Genomic DNA, 19774 nt, shown 5'->3' on the forward strand with positions numbered 1-19774 from the left:
TTAAGTTTATTATTAAGTTTGAATCACTGTAATCACTTGATTGGTTGGCTCAAATCACTTGATTAACTTGAATCACTTGATTAACTTGAATCACTTGATTAACTTGAATCACTTGAATGAGAATTCTGGTTCCGTATCAGACCCCGTGCCACAATCACTCATCCGTTTCCCGCCTTCAAATGTGACATGTGGTAGTGTTGTCAACAGCAACCTCAACGTGTTTCGTGCAGCTTCTTCTGATTGATACTCGATACAATGCAACCACAAGTAACCAGGATGCCGATTGTAATAGTCGATTTTTGATGCCTTCATTCGGACATAACAAGTTAAACAAGGACGCCTCTTACCATAGATAGCAAACTTGCATTTCGGTCGACTTTGTCTTATTTGCACTGCAGCATCACACAAAAACTCTTCGGCATGTCTCTCTTCCGCGCCTTCGTGATTTTCACAAAACAAAATATTAATACAACCAGCACAAATTTTATCTAGCTGAATATTTTTGTTGGACTCTACTGACGAAAACTCAAGAGGTTTAGACCATAGTTCAAATAAATCGCTTTTGTTTCGCAATTTTAAACAGTGGCGACGTAATCTTTTTTTGCTAGATAAATTTCGTAATCTTTTTTTGCTAGATAAATTTGTGTTATCCGAAATAGCGGACAGATTTTTTTCAACACACTCTTTTATTGAGACTTTATTTTCTTGTATCATTTTCATTATCTCTTTTGTCATTGGATTAAAAGCAACGACAATTCTTTTATCACGTGATTCCTCTGTCACTTGCAGCACCTGTACTCCTTTCAGTTCTTTACATCCAAGATGATATTTCCAGTAATGGAATAAAGTTGTAGCAATGTGACGTAAGCGTCGAACTCTCCTTTTTTTTTTTTTTTTGAAAATCTTCTTCGATCTTTTCTTCTGAAACCATTTGGATACAATTTCGATTCGCGACCATTCTGATCAGTATTCCCAGCTTTCCAAGTCAATGCTCTTGCCCACGACTTTCTTTTCTTTTTTTCTTTTAAGGGAATTTCATCCAATTTTGTTTCAAGCTGTTTCATCGCTTTTCGAAATCCTTTTCTCTCATTGTCGTTGCGTTCTCGCGCATTAATTTTGGTAATTAAAAATACAGCAAAATCCCATTTCTGTTTTTCTATAGCAAGTATCACAGCCGACCTTCCCGTTTTCCGACTATAATAAGCCGGGTACATATTATATGTAATGTTTTCTAAGTCTTTTGAAGTGAGATCTTCTCTGGCGGTTAAAATAGTAAGTACATCTTCGTCATTGTTGCTCCTGCTCTCATTTAGTTGCGGAATAAAATTATCTTTTCCCAGAAAGTTACAAAGTTCATCAAAGAGAGAAATTATTGTTTCTTTTGATGAATATCTTGCTGCGTAGATATAAACATTTTTATTATCAAATAATTCTTCGTTAATAAACATTTCCAGCACCTTTTCATTTATATCCTCTTGCTCGATACCTCGTTGGAGTACATTTTTCAAGTAGTAAATTATTTGACTGCGTAAGTACATGTCGTTTTTTATTTTGTCAAAGAAGATGGCTACAGCTTTCAAGTTTTTTGTCGTCCTATCCAGTGTACCTTGTTTCAACAAGTAGTCCAAAACACGATCATCCTGGGTTTTTAATAGCGTAACTTATGGCATTTTGTAGGTATTGATTTCGATCTAAATGCTCTTCTTTTATCGCTTGTTGTAGAAATTCTTTAAGCTCTTCCAATGTTGCATGGCGAGCAACAACGTTATATATGTGTTTACCACGACAGTCATGATTACGACATTTACATCGATAGCAAGTAACATTTTTCTTGATAAAATGTCGGCGATTGTCAGCTAACAGTTCTTGTAGTGAATATTGAGAGCTGTTCCATGAAAATAAGATGTCGTCCATTTTGTTTTTAAAGTTTTTCTTCTTATGTCGTCTGCACATTAATAAATTACTACTCTCCATCACCGAGAATATAAACATTTCAGATTTGTAGTCATATGATTGGCTGTGGTGCATGCTGGATGTTAAGGGTGTAGATATTTGTCAACGAATAAGATATTACCATGTCATGAACAACCGAGTTTTATTACGTTTTACGCTTCAACAGCAAACAGCTACAAGCAAATAACAAATTATCGATACGACATCCAATTATAATTATAAAAAAATAGAAGAACGTTTTTACGATAAATATGTCACAAAATTATAGCTGATTCGTCTTGATAAAATAAAAAACTCTACCCCAGTCTTGTGTCTCTTTTGATGTCTTCGGGTAAGGAGTCATGAGCACGAGGTTGATTATGAGTTTCTGTTTAAATTTTACTTTTGCAATTATTTTATTAATATTCTAATACAAAAATCTGAATATTTTTAACTTGCTATAGAATTTGACCAATAAAAACTCGTGTTGGTTTTTATATATAAAAACGTGAATGATGATGACTCTTATTATGATCATAAAACATCATTTTCATATGTTTACAGGCTACTTTCTTGAGTATGTACATCCATATCAAACGTTCTCTCTCTTTAAAAGACTGATTACAACTTTCTCAAAAAACTTACTTTATCGATGTTATTATTTTATACATTTTATATATCTATGATTTTAGGTGTGATTATTTTCGAAGTATGTTGCAATCTCATTGGGAAGAAAACAGCAAGAAGTTAGTCATTTGTTCGTTCGTTATTTCTTGTTCTCGTTATTTTGTGTCGTTATTTTATTCTCGTTATTTCTTTGCTCTCGTTATTTTATCTCGTTGTTTTGTTCTCGTTATTTTATTCTCGTTATTTCTTTGCTCTCGTTATTTTATCTCGTTGTTTTGTTCTCGTTATTTTATTCTCGTTATTTCTTTGCTCTCGTTATTTTGTTCTCGTTGTTTTGTTCTCGTTATTTTATTCTCGTTATTTTTTTGTTCTCGTCATTTTATCTCGTTATTTTGTCTTCGTTGTTTGAAACTTTCTTTTATTATCAAAATTAGAAAAATTGAAACTGTAGCAGCCCATTCTGGCTGAATTTGTTTTTCGCAAATGTTAACTTTCGCAAAATGAGAAAAAATTGGTGAAAGATCTTTTTTGCAATATTAAGCAACATAATTTTTTTTAATCCAAAGTTTCTACACTTAAAGTATTGTATCCTCGGGTTTTCGGCCAGTCAGAAACGTTTTCTGAATTAACAAACAATTTTTATTTTCAGCGAAATTGAGATCACGCAATTTAGTTACGACGTCTTCGAAGCTTTTCTTCGTTATTTGTACACGGATCATGTGGACATCAATCCAGAAGATGCTGTGGGTAAGATTTATGTACTTGTTTCATACTTTTACCTGAACATGGCATGAATCTGTTAACATATAACAAAACACAAGACCATTTAATTACTTGGAAGTTTCGTTTAAAAGAAAAAACAAGTCAATTACGTTGTCTGATCTGACGGAATCCGGCTTTGACTTCGCGTAAAATGGCAGCCAAGTTAATTACGAAAATATGCCGTTTATTTTATATTTAAAGATCTTAAACAAAAGCTATAACAAACTTGTTTCAGTAGTCTGTGTTGTTGTGGCTTGTCATCCTGATATGAAAAGAACGAGACTCGATACTAGGTCACTAGGTCATTTTAAAGTGGAATTTGGTTAAAAAGCCAGAATTGAGTACAAAAGGGAAATTCAAATTTAGTGTTTTTAAAAAAGTGTGAGGTTCACGTTTTTATTAATATAATATTGGTGAGAAACTCGAGACTTGACAAAAACGATATTCTCTAGTAACAAGCTTGGTAATCAAAGCACGCGAAACGATTGAGATCAAGAAAAACATAAACACAGAAAATAATTAGTCGTATGTAGCTAATCACGTAAAACGATTGGCCGTTTACAATCACGTGAAATTATTGTTCTTTCACAAAAACAAAAACTGATTGGTCGTTCCAAGAAGACTGGAAATGATTGTTTGGAGCAAGCACCATTGTTTGAAAAGTTTTTTTTGCATCAAATTCCGGTGGTTTCTAATTACATCATACATTCTCATGTGACAAAAACTGACGCTACTTTAGAATGTAAGTAGTATTGTTATTAACGAACACGGGGTAACCTCTTCAGTTCCCATTGGTGCTGCTATCAACGAAGGTCCTGTGGAGGGGTTACTAGTGCATTTAAATCTCCCATTTAAGCTACGAAAGACGTGCAAGCACAGCAATCACTTAACTAAACAAGCACCTAAGATATTAATTCTATTCTTGTGCTGTTGCGTTTAACAATTTCACACTTTGATAGTCTCCTGGCATGACTTAACCAGGTTTTGAACCCACGACGCGAATGCTCTACAACATGGCAACTTGTCAGTTTGTAGCTACCTATAATGGCGGTAGTTCCACTCTTGGTTAGGAGGTTTTCTGTGGGTGGCATAACGAAAAGTTTGATTTATCACGTTGTTTTTATTCGTTCTTATTGTTCGCATGGATGTACCTTTTGAAGTTTTTAGATGGACACTCCTTAGACACTCTCAGCAGGACGAAGCGAATAGTAAATGAATTGTGGATTTTTGTGGTGTAAATCTACGAAAATAAATTCTGTTTTAGATATTTACGTCCTGTGTACAAAAAAACTATTTTTCGTGGTTAATAAAATTTGACACTTCGTTTGATCACTCATTTATTCATTGGGACATTCAAAGTTCATATACATAACAACGAATCGTTCAGTTTTGCTTTTGTCTATCGATGCAATATTTGTTTTGCAATCTCAAAATAACACGCGCTAATGATTTTGTTAATTGAACATTCAAAAAATTTAAATTTCCAGTTCCACCTCATGGAGAGCAAATAAAGTTTAACATGCGATCTTTATCAATTGCGTGACACTCCTCGGTAGACTCCTTTTGCAGTGGAAGCGCTTTTTGCCAATTGGTAAGCAAAGAAGGTTAAAACGTTGTACACTGCATAATGGGTATTTCCCTAAAATTAACATTAAATAAAAACTGTATACGTTGACGCTTATTCAATGTTTCGTGCGCGCTGTCCCCTCACTTAAGCATTTCTTCGTGGGTGAGTAAAGCAGACAACCATTAGGACTAATCATATTCCACTTCGAACCCAGATTACTTTTTATTTTAGGTTTGTTGGATTTAGCTGATTCCTATTGCGAGCCTCGTTTGAAAAAATTATGCGAAAGTGTCATGAAGAAAGGGATCACCATAGAAACTGTTGCTGTGATGTTGTCAGCGGCGATAAAATACAATGCTAAGGTGGGAATATTTTTTAATACAATAAAAGCATCAGTGTCTCTTTAACAACCATTTGCTATCGTAATTGTTTGACTATCATATGCTATCGTACTTGTGTGACTATCATATTCTATCGTACTTGTTTGAATATCATATGCTATCGTATTTGTTTGAATATCATATGCTATCGTACTTGTGTGACTATCATATTCTATCGTACTTGTTTGAATATCATATGCTATCGTATTTGTTTGAATATCATATGCTATCGTACTTGTTTGACTATATATTCTATCGTACTTGTTTGACTATCATATTCTATCGTACTTGTTTGAATATCATATGCTATCGTATTTGTTTGAATATCATATGCTATCGTACTTGTTTGACTATATATTCTATCGTACTTGTTTGACTATCATATGCTATCGTACTTGTGTGACTATCATATTCTATCGTACTTGTTTGAATATCATATGCTATCGTACTTGTTTGACTATATATTCTATCGTACTTGTTTGACTATATATTCTATCGTACTTGTTTGAATATCATATGCTATCGTACTTGTTTGACTATATATTCTATCGTACTTGTTTGACTATCATATTCTATCGTACTTGTTTGAATATCATATGCTATCGTACTTGTTTGACTATATATTCTATCGTACTTGTTTGACTATCATATGCTATCGTACTTGTGTGACTATCATATGCTATCGTACTTGTTTGACTATATATTCTATCGTACTTGTTTGACTATCATATTCTATCGTACTTGTTTGACTATCATATGCTATCGTATTTGTTTGAATATCATATGCTATCGTACTTGTTTGACTATATATTCTATCGTACTTGTTTGAGTGTCATATGCTATCGTATTTGTTTGACTATCATATTCTATCGTACTTGTTTGAATATCATATTCTATCGTACTTGTTTGACTATATATTCTATCGTATTTGTTTGAATATCATATGCTATCGTACTTGTTTGACTATATATTCTATCGTACTTGTTTGACTATCATATTCTATCGTACTTGTTTGAATATCATATTCTATCGTACTTGTTTGACTATATATTCTATCGTATTTGTTTGAATATCATATTCTATCGTACTTGTTTGACTATATATTCTATCGTACTTGTGTGACTATCATATTCTATCGTACTTGTTTGAATATCATATGCTATCGTGCTTGTTTGACTATGTATTCTATCGTACTTGTGTGACTATCATATTCTATCGTACTTGTTTGAATATCATATGCTATCGTATTTGTTTGAATATCATATGCTATCGTACTTGTTTGACTATATATTCTATCGTACTTGTTTGAATATCATATTCTATCGTACTTGTTTGAGTATCATATTCTATCGTGCGTGACTAGCGTATGATATCGTACTTGACTAGCGTATGCTAGTGTAAACTAACCGTGTATAAGCCTTGTGTTACCGGCAAGAAAACTTATTATTGCATTAAAAAATGTCAGAGAAATATATGAAAAACGGTGAATGTTGCTTTAGTAAGAATTTAGAAGAACATTAAAAATGCGCAAAATAAACAGACAGGCTGTTGTGGCCACACCCACCGCATTAAATATCAGACATTTTATTCATTTCTAGACACAAAAGCTCTTAAACATTGCGAAATTTTATCGCATTTGTGCGCTGTTACATGACCATACAATACAATTCAATACAATAACATGCTAGAAATTAATTCTCCAAGTTGTTGTTTTAAATAATACTGGCAGTAGTGCCAGTTCTTTTGGCCACCTCAAGATCTTAGAAAAAATTGAAAGACTTTAAGACCCACTATCTAAATTAGCACCTCCCTCTCCATAACTTAGCAAAAAGGGTAAACCCGGATTTTTGAACTAAAGACTAAGTGAATAGGATTTCTTTCATTTTTTGGAATTATGAGTTTGTTCTCTTCGTATGCCTCTCCACTTCTATTAATATTGGGATTTTTTCCATCCTCTAAAAAACTCTGCAGAAAGGACAGAAAAAGTTTTGTATTCTGTAGCAGCCCTGCTCCGTAGCGCTAAAAGCGATACTAGCCGTCGAATGATTTCAAATAAGCTCTTGTGAAATGCACGCATGTTTGAACGTACATACCCTGATTCGAATTACCGCTCAACATATTTTAGGCGCTCCTCTCAAATAGGCGCCCATGTTAATGCCTCAAAGTTAAATAAACGCCCATATTTCATCAAAGGAGGAGTTTAGTATTTTAATTTGAATAATGGTTATTTAAAACAGTCTTTTCCTACGTGATGGTGAATAGAAACGAATTTTCATGGTATATGTTAATGGCCGCTTTTATGCAACTTTTTTTTGTCATTAATTTGCTATTCGGTGACTGTCTTAAAAATCAGTTTTCTTTAATTCAATTAAAAATTTGAAGAAAATTAAAAGCCCTGCTTTTTTTAAAAGCTCCTTTCGATTAGACTTCCATGTTAAAAATCGAAAAATGTAATAATTAACCTGGGCGCTTATTTTAAAAATTACGGTATGCGTTTATAACACAGAGGCGTAGTAGTTTTTAGTCGGAGTTGCGAGATTATAAATTCACCAATATTTTTTTATAATCGTGACAAGTTTAAATCGTGCATGTTTCGTGTACTTTACGAGCACTTGCTTGTGCCATGATTTATGAATTTTACGAGCACTTTGTTTGGACTATGCTTGTTTCGTGAATTTTACGTGCAATTTTGTTTGGACTATGCTTGTTTCGTGAATTTTACATGCAATTTTGTTTGGGCTATGCTTTTTTCGTGAATTTTACGAGCAATTTTGTTTGGACTATGCTTGTTTCGTGAATTTTACGTGCAATTTTGTTTGGACTATGCTTGTTTTGTGAATTTTACGTGTACTTGTTTGGACCGTCCATGTTTTGTGATTTTTTCGAGCAGTTGTTTCAACCATGCAAGTTTCTTGAGTTTTGCGAGCACTTTTGTGATTTTTTACGAGCACTTTTTTAACCATGCTTGTTCTGTGAATTTTACGAGCACTTGTTTGCGCCATGTTTCATGAATTTTACGAACAATTTTGTTTGGACTATGCTTGTTTCCTGAGTTTTACGAGCACGTGTTTAGACCACCATGTAAAACGATTTTTTTCCGTGTTAATATTTGACAAGCTGTGTTATTGTTTTTTCATAAACCAGCTTCTTCTGTCTACTTCAAAATTTTTACTACCTTATTTGGAAAAGGGACAGGGCATTGAGATAAAATTGTTGGTTGAAAAAAGTATATGGAGTCAAGTGCAACAATAAGATATTTGGAATGGAAAGCTAATTTTCATCCTGGGTAAAGCAGTAGCAAAGAGAAGGAGAAGAGCTTACGCGTAATTCTTTGAAAAAGCAAAGTGGATTTTTTAATATTTAATGATCCTTCCACCATTAACAAAATGTAGATATAATAGTCCCCCTTTTTGCCAAAAACTGTTTTTTCTTAAAAAGTAATATTTTGGTGAAATAAAAATACATTTACCACAGTTTAATCCATAACAACCTTTTTAATATCCTAGAAAAGTTTGCATGTCTGTCGAAAAAAGGTTGTGGAGGGAAAAAACGAACAAAAATAATATTTCTCCCTACCCAAGTTATGTCCGTTCTTCTAGAAAATTTCTCAAAAAAGATTGTTCAGAACAAAATAATATGCGCCTTCCAAATGTCATGTAGTGATATACTCACCCTTTTTGTCACAGTAATTCGTTTTTTTAAATAAATATTTTCTACCCAGCTAAAATAGCAAAGTGGTACTTCTGCGAAACTTCTTTTTGTTAAAAACAAGAGGAGCATAGCCTGTCGTGAAGAAGTTGTTGGACTGACGAATGTCCGAAACTTTTCTTTGCAAGACAGTGCTTGAAACTTGAACACACTTTCAGTTGTCAAGACCAGAAAAAAAAAATGTTTATTTAATATTTTTCCGAGCTATTTTTAAAAAAGAACTTGAATGTAAAAGAAAAATCTATACGTTTTTTTTAAAAAAATAAAATCCTTCGAGAACTTGTTAGAATGTTGTTTTTTGGAAATATTAAAACGAATAAAATATTATGTCAGACCTTTTGCTTTCTTTTGTCATGTTTTATAGGCTAAATTTATATATTAAAATTTTTTTTGCAAATTTTTTTTGTTAAACACAAGGCGTGTATAACCCTCTCATAAACACGTTGTGATGAGTTCTCATAATAAACAAACTGTCATATGTTGACTTTAAATTAAAAATGTCTTAAAGATTCCTTTGCAAGTCAGCGTGGTGCTTGAAACATGTACACACTTTTAATTGTCACATTCCAAAACTCATTTTTGCAAACATCTCTCTAAATATTTACGTCATTTCCGTTCATGTTGTTTGTTTTTCCGCTCTGTACTATTTTCCTTTTTGCATTTTCCTTTTTGTTTTTTGTTTGTTTTTTTACAGGAATATCTCATTTCTCTCTGTATCAATATTAAGCATTCACTATAAATACATTTTTTCTGTTTACTATGATCATCTTGTATTTCTTAGTGGGAGGTATACTAATTGGATAAAAACACAATTCAGTTTTTTCTTATATGTTTGTTTTTGTTTTGTTTCATTTTTAATGTTTATGTTTAATTAAAAATAAATGAATGACATCGGTTTATAAGGATAGCACGTACAAAGGCCACCATTGAGTCAGTTGACCATCATTGGAACGGCAGACCACCATTGAGAAAGGAGACCTCCACTATGTATTTGTTTATTTCGACGATGGGTGTTGTTGACGTTTTAGTTCTTTCTACCAACATTTGTTGTTAAAAATTTCGTCGTGTTAAATTGACGGTTTTTGAAAACTTTAGAGATTAATTTTTTGTCGTAAAAACGTCTTTCCCTTTTGAAATTTTCGAGTTACAGAATTTAGAGTAAAAAACTTTAGGACATATATAAAGACTTTGCTCTGTCATACAATGCTGTGCACTTCTAAAAAGATTTGGTTCCAGAATATTCAAATATTCACCAATTACCGGTAATTACAAGGACATTCTTAGGTACTTCTTTTCCCACCCCCAAATTTAAATGCAGCTAAATTAAAACTCTCTAAGAAAATCCCTTTAATGTCATCTTAGGATGTGCTGTGCTTTAAAGTTTCAAGCCACTTCAATCAAGAAATGTACGGCAGAGACTTATTTGTCCGAATTTGTTTCGCTTTTCTTATTTTCAATACATATTTTCTTTAGCTTACAAAACAAATCAAACTCCATGTACATGTTTCCAGACCCTTCTTAAAGTCTATTGCAATGATAAGTCTAGGTACGGGGTTGCTTAGTTTAAATGTAAAAACAAAACATATGGACATATAAATTTTTAAGAACACGATCGATCTACAATCTAATATATTTTCGTTTTTAAGTTTTAAAAAGGTTGTCAGTTTGTTTCGCGTTATACTTCGACACTAGGGAGAGTTGATACCACGCTATCTCTCTTTACAGCCATGAATAGGAATGACTTTTGACGTGAATAGACTCCACGTTCGATGCATGCACTATTTAAAGAGTTATTTCGACTGCTTTTTTTCGAGCACTCCACGACATGAGGCTCGACGTTGATTGGTTGTAAGCTCTGCATGGATTCCGTGCGACTGTTTCTTCGCGAAACGTTCTCCGGGAAATCATTCTCGTCGATTGTTCTCGCTGGCTCGATTTTTCGAATGTCTCTTCGCGGCTTGAATTTATCATAAAAAATATGCAGATCCCTACGTAACGAGCTGTTTCTGTACGCAAAGATATATGGGTAAATAAATACAGGGAGGTATTTAGTCGGCTGTATCAGCTTCCACCGGATGTAATTCTCGGGCTCGCCAGAGAAGCTATAAATGTACACGAGCGTAAAGTGTGGTACCCAAGCTATTAAAAAGGTAAACACAATCACGAAACTTGTTTTCACTGTTTTATAAATCGAGTTGCGCCTGACTTGATTAACCATACGCGAAGACAACATCAAACCGATTCTGTTCACGTTGCCATGTGCGTTCGATATGATACTGATGTAACAGTAGGTAATCACGAGAAAAGGAATCCAAAATGTAATCGCTGTAAAAAACATGTTAAACGAGAAACTTTTATTCCAATCCACGGTACACGTGTTTTCAATCTCACTGAATGTGTATTTCGTCCAACCCATCGTCGGAATTATAGCGATAATTATAGCGACAGCCCACGATATTGCAATGTAAGTTTTCGATTTTGTGGTTGTCATGATTTGTCTGTAGCATAGAGGAGTTGTGATGAGCTTGTATCGGTCTATACTTAGAAAGGTTAAAACGTACACGTTAGCCACCCACCATAATTGAGAGAACAATGCGATTATATAACACAAAGCGCCTTCGTATTTTATCTCTGGGTCAAAAATACTCGCCATGTTTGATGGCAGCACGAATATGCACAGAATGCAATTCGAAACTGTCAAGCTCGATAATAACAAGTTTGTTGGCGTTCGCAGCTGGCTTTTTGTCGTAAAGAGCGTAACTAAGGAACCATTCAAAAATAATCCGGATGTTAAAATGAACCCGATAATCGTTCCATGAATCATTCGAATGTACATCGGGTTGTTTATGACTTCATTGGTTAAACTGATTGTCGTTGAGACGTTGATTGGACTTTTTGTTGATGTGTACTCGTGGTCCGCATGAGTGCGTTGTTGATATTGATACATATATCTCATCTGTAATGAAATAAAAATAAATATATGGTTTGTAATTAATTCTAAAAATTTTTAAGCATGCAAATTTTAAAAATATAAACTTTCCGGGTTAGCTATGCTTAACTTTTTACACGCGAATTTTAATTCTTTTTTTAATATCGATTGGAAATACAATACCACTTTTTTAAGTGGTGCAAATTGAATGTCATAATTTTCTTTTCATATTATAAATTTTTTTACACGTGAACATTTTTTACCACCCATGGTCTTTGTTTGTTTTTTGTCATTTCCCGTTCCCTGTTAATTCATGTAGACCACACAACTTGGCCATTAAGAGTTTTTCGCTAATTAGGTAAAAATGTCTACTCTGCTATAAAAATTTCTGTCTACTTTGTTAACAAAATTTTAAAGCATGTTGTTTTTGGCAGTTGGTAAAATGTTCAGTTTTAAAAATCTATTTATTTTTAAATTCTTGTGACGCAAGACTTGAAAAAAAATATTGTTTATTTAATAATTCTCCCAAGCAATTTTTATTAAAAAAAACAACTTGAGTGCATAAGAGAAATCTTTACGTTTTTCCTTTTAAACAAAACTCAACTTCGAAAACTTCCTAAAACATTTTTTTTAAATAATAAAATAAATAAGAATATTATGGCAATTGTTTTTTCGTATCAACACAACTCACATGAAGCCTAGATTTACTAGACCTTCACTCGCTTTGACAAAAAATACGTTTTTAATATAGTTATTTATTTATTCATTATTATATATTTATATTCCTAAATTTTAAAGTTAGAAGAAATAATGAAAAGAATTTTATAATCTATGCTAATTGCCAAAGACAAAATTTACGACGCTCCACTATTGAACAATTTTTTTTACCTTGATTTTCTTATTTTACCAGGTTGCATGTTTCTCGCTTTGCTCAAATACTCTTGAAGATTCTTTCGCATGCGTTCATCACTATTTGTTGCTGTGTATACTGAAGTTTTCACTGTAACGCTGTGTATATGTCGTTTGTTGATACGAGGAAATAAGAGATGGATAGAATTTGTGCATCTCCATCGCAGATAGGTTTTGTAATTTCGGCCCAAATGTAGGCATTAAATGTTGGGTTTTACTCTACGAAGGAGATTTTTCTGTTTGAATTTCACGAGTAGGTATTAAGAGCTTTATTCTTCGTGTGTGGTGCTTGTAATACTGTCTTCTTCTCATAACTAGCTTGTGTAACGAAGTAGTTCTGTTTTAATCGCACAACTGTTTTTCTACATATTTTTTTAATCAACCAAGTTGCTACAACCGAGTTGCTAGAAGTCTAGGCCTCAAGCTGGGCCAAAAATTAAAACCTTTTTTAGCAACTTTTAGGCTTCACATTTATCTCCTGAAGTCTTTTCCCTCACTTATCAGCCATTAAACTGCGGCTAAAGTCTTTTTAGAGGCAACATATATTAACATGTGAACACTAAAGTATATTTTGAAAAAAAAATTGTGTGTCGAGTTTATTTGTGACAACACGATCCAAGGGGTTCACGAAGTCAATAGTGTGTCGGCAAAAAAAAATTGTCAAAAAGGTTAACCTTAGAAACTTAGAATGAGGTTGGTTATAAAATAAGAAAAACATGCAGAGTTTTGGACAGTGTTTTCCTTGTTGGTTGACTCAAAGAAATATATCATTTTTTATTTGAATATTCTTGAAAGGTTAGATAGAATGTCTAAGAAAAGCCGTTTTTTTTACGAGTGAGTTTCAAAACAGAGGCACAACTTGTGCAAGTGTAGTATTCTTAGCCTGACCAAAGCGTATATCACTAACTTTTTTAAAAAACAACAACAACAACAACAACAGTTTCTCACAAGCCAGCTTATTATTAAGCCAGATGCAAAGAAAAAAACATTAAAAATAACAAGATAACATCTTCAAACTCCTCTACATATAACTTTAGATTTGTGTATTGTAAAGATATTCATATTATATATTGCATTATGAATTCACAAATTCCAATAACCCTTCTGCTCTACATGTTCGAATAAAAGTACGTTAAAAGCACAACGCTTAAAGTTAGCTAACAAAATGTTCTCATAAAAGAAAAGAGTCCCCTCCCCCTCCTCGCAACATCACTTTCTCCAGGATGGAAATGTGAAGAAAGATATTTCATCAAGTTGTTCACTAATTTGCTATCTATTTCTATAATAGATTAAGTTTGCTAACTTTTTCAAAGCTATTGTTAATTATTATCTATTGAAACATTCAGTAAAAGTTATTTGTCACAAAATGACTTGGGTCGCTGTAAAATTATTCCAATTACTTGGGTTCTAACCTCCATTGACAAGACAAAGAATGTGACAGCAACCGTGACGTCAATACCAAGTTCATCCCCAATCTTCTATTCTGAATTGCAGTGTTTAAGATTTCGGATAAATAAACAGACAAACATGTAATTTGATATTTGAAGATGTCTGGAGAGTATTTTTGGAACACACTTCATAAAATCTCTATTGTTGTGAAGAACCAGACACCATATTTGGTGCTACAGTTACGAAAGTCGACTCTTTGGAATTATATTTTTAAAATATGTCTCTTTTGTTATTGTCCAATTCGGGTACGTATCACTTCAACGCTAAAGAGGGAAGGTTGGATGATTGTTAATTTTCCCCTATGGAGGTGGGCGTAACTCTTTTGGGCGGATAAAAAAATAATAGGAAGAATGCATGATAATTTGAAAATAGTAACAAAAGATAGCTGACTTTGAAATAGGTACATTATCAAAAAATTAAAAAAAAAAACAATTCTGTCTTACTGCGTATAATATTTTCCTTGATCTAAATAATCACCAACCTAATTTTGAAAGCACACGAACAATAATAGTCTTCTAAGTGTGAGACTATCAAATGAATTTTTGTTGATAGAATGTGAAAAACAAGCTGATTCTGATATACATGAACTTTTTTTTATAAGAAACAAAAATTGATCAAATGAATAAAAAAAAACCATACTTTGCGCTAACAAAAAATCTCAGTAGAAAAAAAGATCGCCAAAATTCATTTCGCGCGGACGCATCGCTTCACAATTTACAATAATTTTCGTTTATAATACACGCTTTTCTTTTCAGTTCGGTTTCCCTTAGAGTTAGTAATTGTTGTTCATCTCTTGTGTCACTTTGTTGTGCATCTGTTGTGTCACTTTGTTGTGCATCTGTTGTGTCATTTTGTTGTGCATCTGTTGTGTCATTTTGTTGTGCATCTGTTGTGTCATTTTGTTGTGCATCTGTTGTGTCACTTTGTTGTGCATCTGTTGTGTCATTTTGTTGTGCATCTGTTGTGTCACTTTGTTGTGCATCTGTTGTGTCACTTTGTTGTGCATCTGTTGTGTCACTTTGTTGTGCATCTGTTGTGTCATTTTGTTGTGCATCTTTTGTGTCATTTTGTTGTGCATCTGTTGTGTCATTTTGTTGTGCATCTGTTGTGTTGCTTTGTTGTGCATCTGTTGTGTCATTTTGTTGTGCATCTGTTGTGTTGCTTTGTTGTGCATCTGTTGTGTCATTTTGTTGTGCATCTGTTGTGTTGCTTTGTTGTGCAACATGTGTTTCCAATTAAGTCTTTCGCTATTGCCCTGTATTTTTTTTTACGCTCTCGCTCTCTTTTTCCCTTTTCTCATCAAAAATATCAAAAGGGGAAAAATGACGAGTTCAGTACACTAGACTAATCATCCATTTAAGATGATGTGTTTGCTCTCTCAGTTCGACTTAAATTTTAGTCTTCATCGTGTTTGTTGTTGTATGACAAAAGTTACATACTTAACTTACTTACTTCTTACTTAAATTTAAATGCAAGGAAAATTTTCCGAGTGAATTTATAAACCCTGTTGTCGTGTTCTTTTTGTCTTTCTTTTGACTAACTTCGAGCTGGTTGTTGTGTGCAAGTTGCTTTGTTTTGCTGGACCGCAAAAATCTCTGAACCAGCGGCGTGTTTTTGTCTATTGCGCATGCACGAGTAAATCACTCGGGCGATTTAATCGCAGCGGCGCAAAATGCTGCTCAATGGAAGTTTACCTTAAGGAAGGGAGCACTAAATCTCTGAAACATTTACCACCCATTACAATTTTTTAACACCTCTCTTCCATATTAAAAAAATTTAGAAAATCCACGCAACATCTTAGAATTTTTTTTAGGATTGTGTAGTAAAAAAATATGATTCTGTTTCAAAAAATGTCTTTCAAAACATCCTAAGTTTCCTAATATACATGTAGCATAAGAAATAATTTAATTTCAATTTCCATTGTATTCAGAGCAGGTCTGACAGCACAATTTGAATGAAAAGGTAGCCGTCCTAATTCCAAGAATTTTTAGCTCCCCCCCCCAACCTCGTTCCCAGGCCATTTGTTTTCAAAATATTGGTTTCGAACGAGGGAAGGGCCCTATTTCAGACGTAACAGTGAAAATCCATCCATTTCAATAAAGGTTTCCCTAAGTGTCCATCCAAAAAAATTAGCATCTCCCTTCTTCCCTGTGGCGATATTATTCACGAAGAAATTTGAGGACTTGTTTTTGATGCGAATCGGCTTGTGTGTATTTTTTAAACATGAAAATAATTACTTAGGAGATTTATAATGGATATTTATAACTCAAATTTTATTTTTGTTGGTTAATGCTTTTTATTTTGTGTCACGCTATTGTGGAAAAATTGAAATGTAAAAGTAAAACGAGGATGTAAAAAAACTTTCCGGGGAAGGGTGATTTAAAAAAAGTTGGGGTCTTAGTGACCCGGTCAAAGGTTAGGGAGGGACTCATTTTTATGTTTTATCACGTTGTTTATTAATACCGTAGCTTTTATTTATTAATATGGTAGCTTAGCTGCGACGGGCGAACCCGTGGATTTTTCCACGGGTTAACGACTAGTATTTATTAATACCGTTCAGAAATGCGAATAATTGCGATAAACTGATTGTGAAAATGCGCCCGGAACATTTGAATATGCACCTTAGAGCTGTAATAATATCGGAAAAAGTGAAGGGAAAAATAAAAATAAAAAATTGTAGGGCGCAATTTCAAAGAATAAAATATGAGCATTATTTAAATGCTCATAATAAATCACCACAATCGCCTTTTTGCCTCTCCCCCCACCTAAGTTGAATAGGGTTAACTATCTCCTTTGCAGTGTGCATTTTGAAAGTTATTTGAAGAAGTAGTATAAATAAACAAGTAACAGCAATTTTCAGGATATGTTTCCAAATGGAACATTAAAGCTAGCCGAAGTGGGAACTGGAGCCTTCGACCTTATGATGTCGCTAATTCCACTTCTCGTAGTTTATCTGTGGCTTTGTACTTTACCTTCAATATGTTTTACATATCTCTACTGAATGCATAATTTACAAAAAGAGCAAGTAAAATATCTTATAACAACTTGAATACTCTACCATCACACTGTACACGCTTATTATAATGTGAAACTGATCGCAAGGTCCGCGAAGAAGCCATTTTTGGACAACAACAACAAAATAATCTGTTGCTTAAATTGGATAAAGCTTTAAAATTCTCATCCGTATATTATGTATGGTTCTACACATCCGAAGGATGCTCTACTGTAAATATACCCCAGTGTTTTTATCTTACAACTTTTCAGCAGCCATCTATATATCGTACATCACTGGCATTTGAATTTTGTCTACCACATGGAGATCGAAATGACTGCATGTGGCAAGTAGGGGGTGGTGTCATCTCTTAGTGTGTGATGTTATAGATGATTGATCGTCGCTACTGAACCCTTTCCTAAATTCAATTACCTTTAATTTTTTTATTAACATTCAATAAAATAACAAATTGAACTACATTAAAAATTTAACCCGTAATGTTAATGCCATGCAATAAGAATACCGTGATCAAATTCGCAATGTTGTTTTAAATATGATAATACTGTTATTTCGGAATTGTTTGAAACCACAAATTTTTGTTGTTCTTTGTACTGAGTTCAGAAAAATATTATTTTCTATTTGGTTAACTTTTTATTATTCTTGTTATTTTTATTTGTTTAGACGTTAGAGGAGTTCTGCTTTCGTTTTGCAATGAATCATCTCACTGCGGTCACACAGACCGAAGCATTTAAAGAACTAGATGGCGACACTGTGAAAATGTTCATTATTAAAGCCGGCTCCAGTGGAGCTTTCAAACGATAGATCTTATATTTTTATATATAACTTGTGTGACCACTGTTAGCGTGGTCAGCATCGACATAGTGCAGGATCAAACGAGTAAAAACGTTTTATACTCTTCCTGGTAGATTATATGGCCGCAAGAAATACTGAGAGTAGCTACCAATATGGACGTAGATGCGTCGACGAGGCTGCACTACTAAACAATATTCAATGAATTATTATTTTTTTAGTAATTGTAAATTCTGCGCGAAGTAAAATTTTTATTAAAATCGAATCTCCACTAAAGCGAAATGCAAAGAAATCGAGCAAGAGGCGATGTATGGACATGCGCAGTAGCTAATATTATCGCTGGTTTTAGCTAGAGAGAAAAATTATGTCGTGTTTTTTTTAAAAAATTAGGTGATTATTTTGAATCTAAACAAAACTAAACTTTTAAAGATGTCTGCTTCGGTGAGCTTGAAACTAAATACAAAATCATCTTCACTGGAAGACATTTTTATGTTTACATTTTTGGCGCGTTTTGAAATGGTTTTCGCAACCTTTTGCTGGGAAACTAACTAACTAAAGTTTTCGCTTTGTTTCGCTTTTGTGTTAATTCGCGTTGAATTATTTAAACTAGTTTTGATTCTGGAGATCAGTACTGAAGCTTCAGACACGTTTTTTTATAAAGCAAAACGTTTATAAACATGTGAATGGAAGAAAAATAAAACATTGGCTTAAACATTCGCTTGGTCTTGAAATTTCCAAGTAGCCCTGCACTTAACTCATACATGATTATGGAGAAAAATATAGGAAGATTGTCAGCATATTTCTGCCTCAGATTCGAACGAAGTATATCGAGAATAAGCTTCCTTCTCCTCTTTTTACATCATCACCATTAACTTTTTTATGTATTTAAAAATAAACTCTTATTAACGGCAGCCATTTTGTGCCTCGTTTTTCTTATAGTCAAAGCAAATGCTCAAATAATTATCACTTAAAAGCAGTTTTAAGTTCCAGCATATATTTATGAATATTTCATTAGCGAGAGTAACTCGTCATTCTGCTGAGTCGGCACTTCTTTGGGGTAAGTGCCCGTCTTTCAGCAGAAGATTATCTATTAAACGGCAAGTGGTACAATATATAATCATATTATTTTTAAAAACAACTTGTCTATCCTCTTTCAAATGATTGCAATCATCTTTTATAAGACTTAACACGCAATGCTGACATCAGCATAAAAATTTAACCTCTTTATGGACATTTAAAGAACTATAATTCTGTTTAATATTATTTTTGTCACCTATTCTTAAATTTTCTCTGATACAGTGGCTTTGAAACTTTTAGTTATATGCGGTAGGAGTTTGTTTTTCATATATTCTAGTCTGCCAAATACCTAAAGGCAACCGATTTAGCCTGAAAAACATATAAATTCATACTTATATGTTTGCGTATACCTAAAAGTGCCGATGCTTTTTTTGTAGTTCATGGCGGTACTTCAGTGATTGTGCATCGGGTGTTTTAACGGACCAAGGAATAGAGCTGTATCGTTTACATCAAAACAAACAAGCAATTATAAGCAAATAAAAAACTATATATTTTTTATTTGATGGTATATTTTCTTTTGTATTGTAAATAATCAAAGTCAAGCTGGATCGCATTAAAGCTTGACAAGTTTTCACAAATCTGTCCTTTTAGTGTATCTATAATCTTCTTCTTCTTTTTCATTTGAAAAGCTG

The 19774-nt window shown here is 33.3% G+C and overlaps 2 protein-coding genes across 2 annotated transcripts in view; one reads left to right on the forward strand and one right to left on the reverse strand.

The window, feature by feature from the left end:
* The window catches only part of LOC130635961 (RCC1 and BTB domain-containing protein 1-like), a 36098-nt gene extending 17319 nt beyond the window's left edge, over positions 1-18779 (forward strand). The window contains exons 12-15 of the mRNA XM_057445509.1: positions 2625-2678; positions 3209-3306; positions 5120-5250; positions 17937-18779. Of these exons, the coding sequence (XP_057301492.1) occupies positions 2625-2678; positions 3209-3306; positions 5120-5250; positions 17937-18077 (424 nt within the window). The 3' untranslated portion in view covers positions 18078-18779. The remainder of the gene's footprint in view (positions 1-2624; positions 2679-3208; positions 3307-5119; positions 5251-17936) is intronic.
* On the reverse strand, positions 10630-12900 carry LOC130635962 (visual pigment-like receptor peropsin). The gene is made up of 2 exons (XM_057445510.1): positions 12794-12900; positions 10630-11932 (listed from the first exon to the last, which is right to left on the reverse strand). The coding sequence occupies exon 2, from the start codon at positions 11930-11932 to the stop codon at positions 10652-10654; it is 1281 nt and encodes a 426-aa protein (XP_057301493.1). The 5' UTR covers positions 12794-12900; the 3' UTR covers positions 10630-10651.
* Positions 18780-19774: the final 995 nt, after the last annotated feature.

Source organism: Hydractinia symbiolongicarpus, chromosome 3 (genome assembly GCF_029227915.1).
Source record: "Hydractinia symbiolongicarpus strain clone_291-10 chromosome 3, HSymV2.1, whole genome shotgun sequence".
Classification (NCBI taxonomy): domain Eukaryota; kingdom Metazoa; phylum Cnidaria; class Hydrozoa; order Anthoathecata; family Hydractiniidae; genus Hydractinia; species Hydractinia symbiolongicarpus.

What these genes read in the sequence shown, in the direction of transcription:
- LOC130635962 (XM_057445510.1), bottom strand. Translation starts at nt 11,932, where the DNA reads ATGAGATATATGTATCAATATCAACAACGCACTCATGCGGACCACGAG.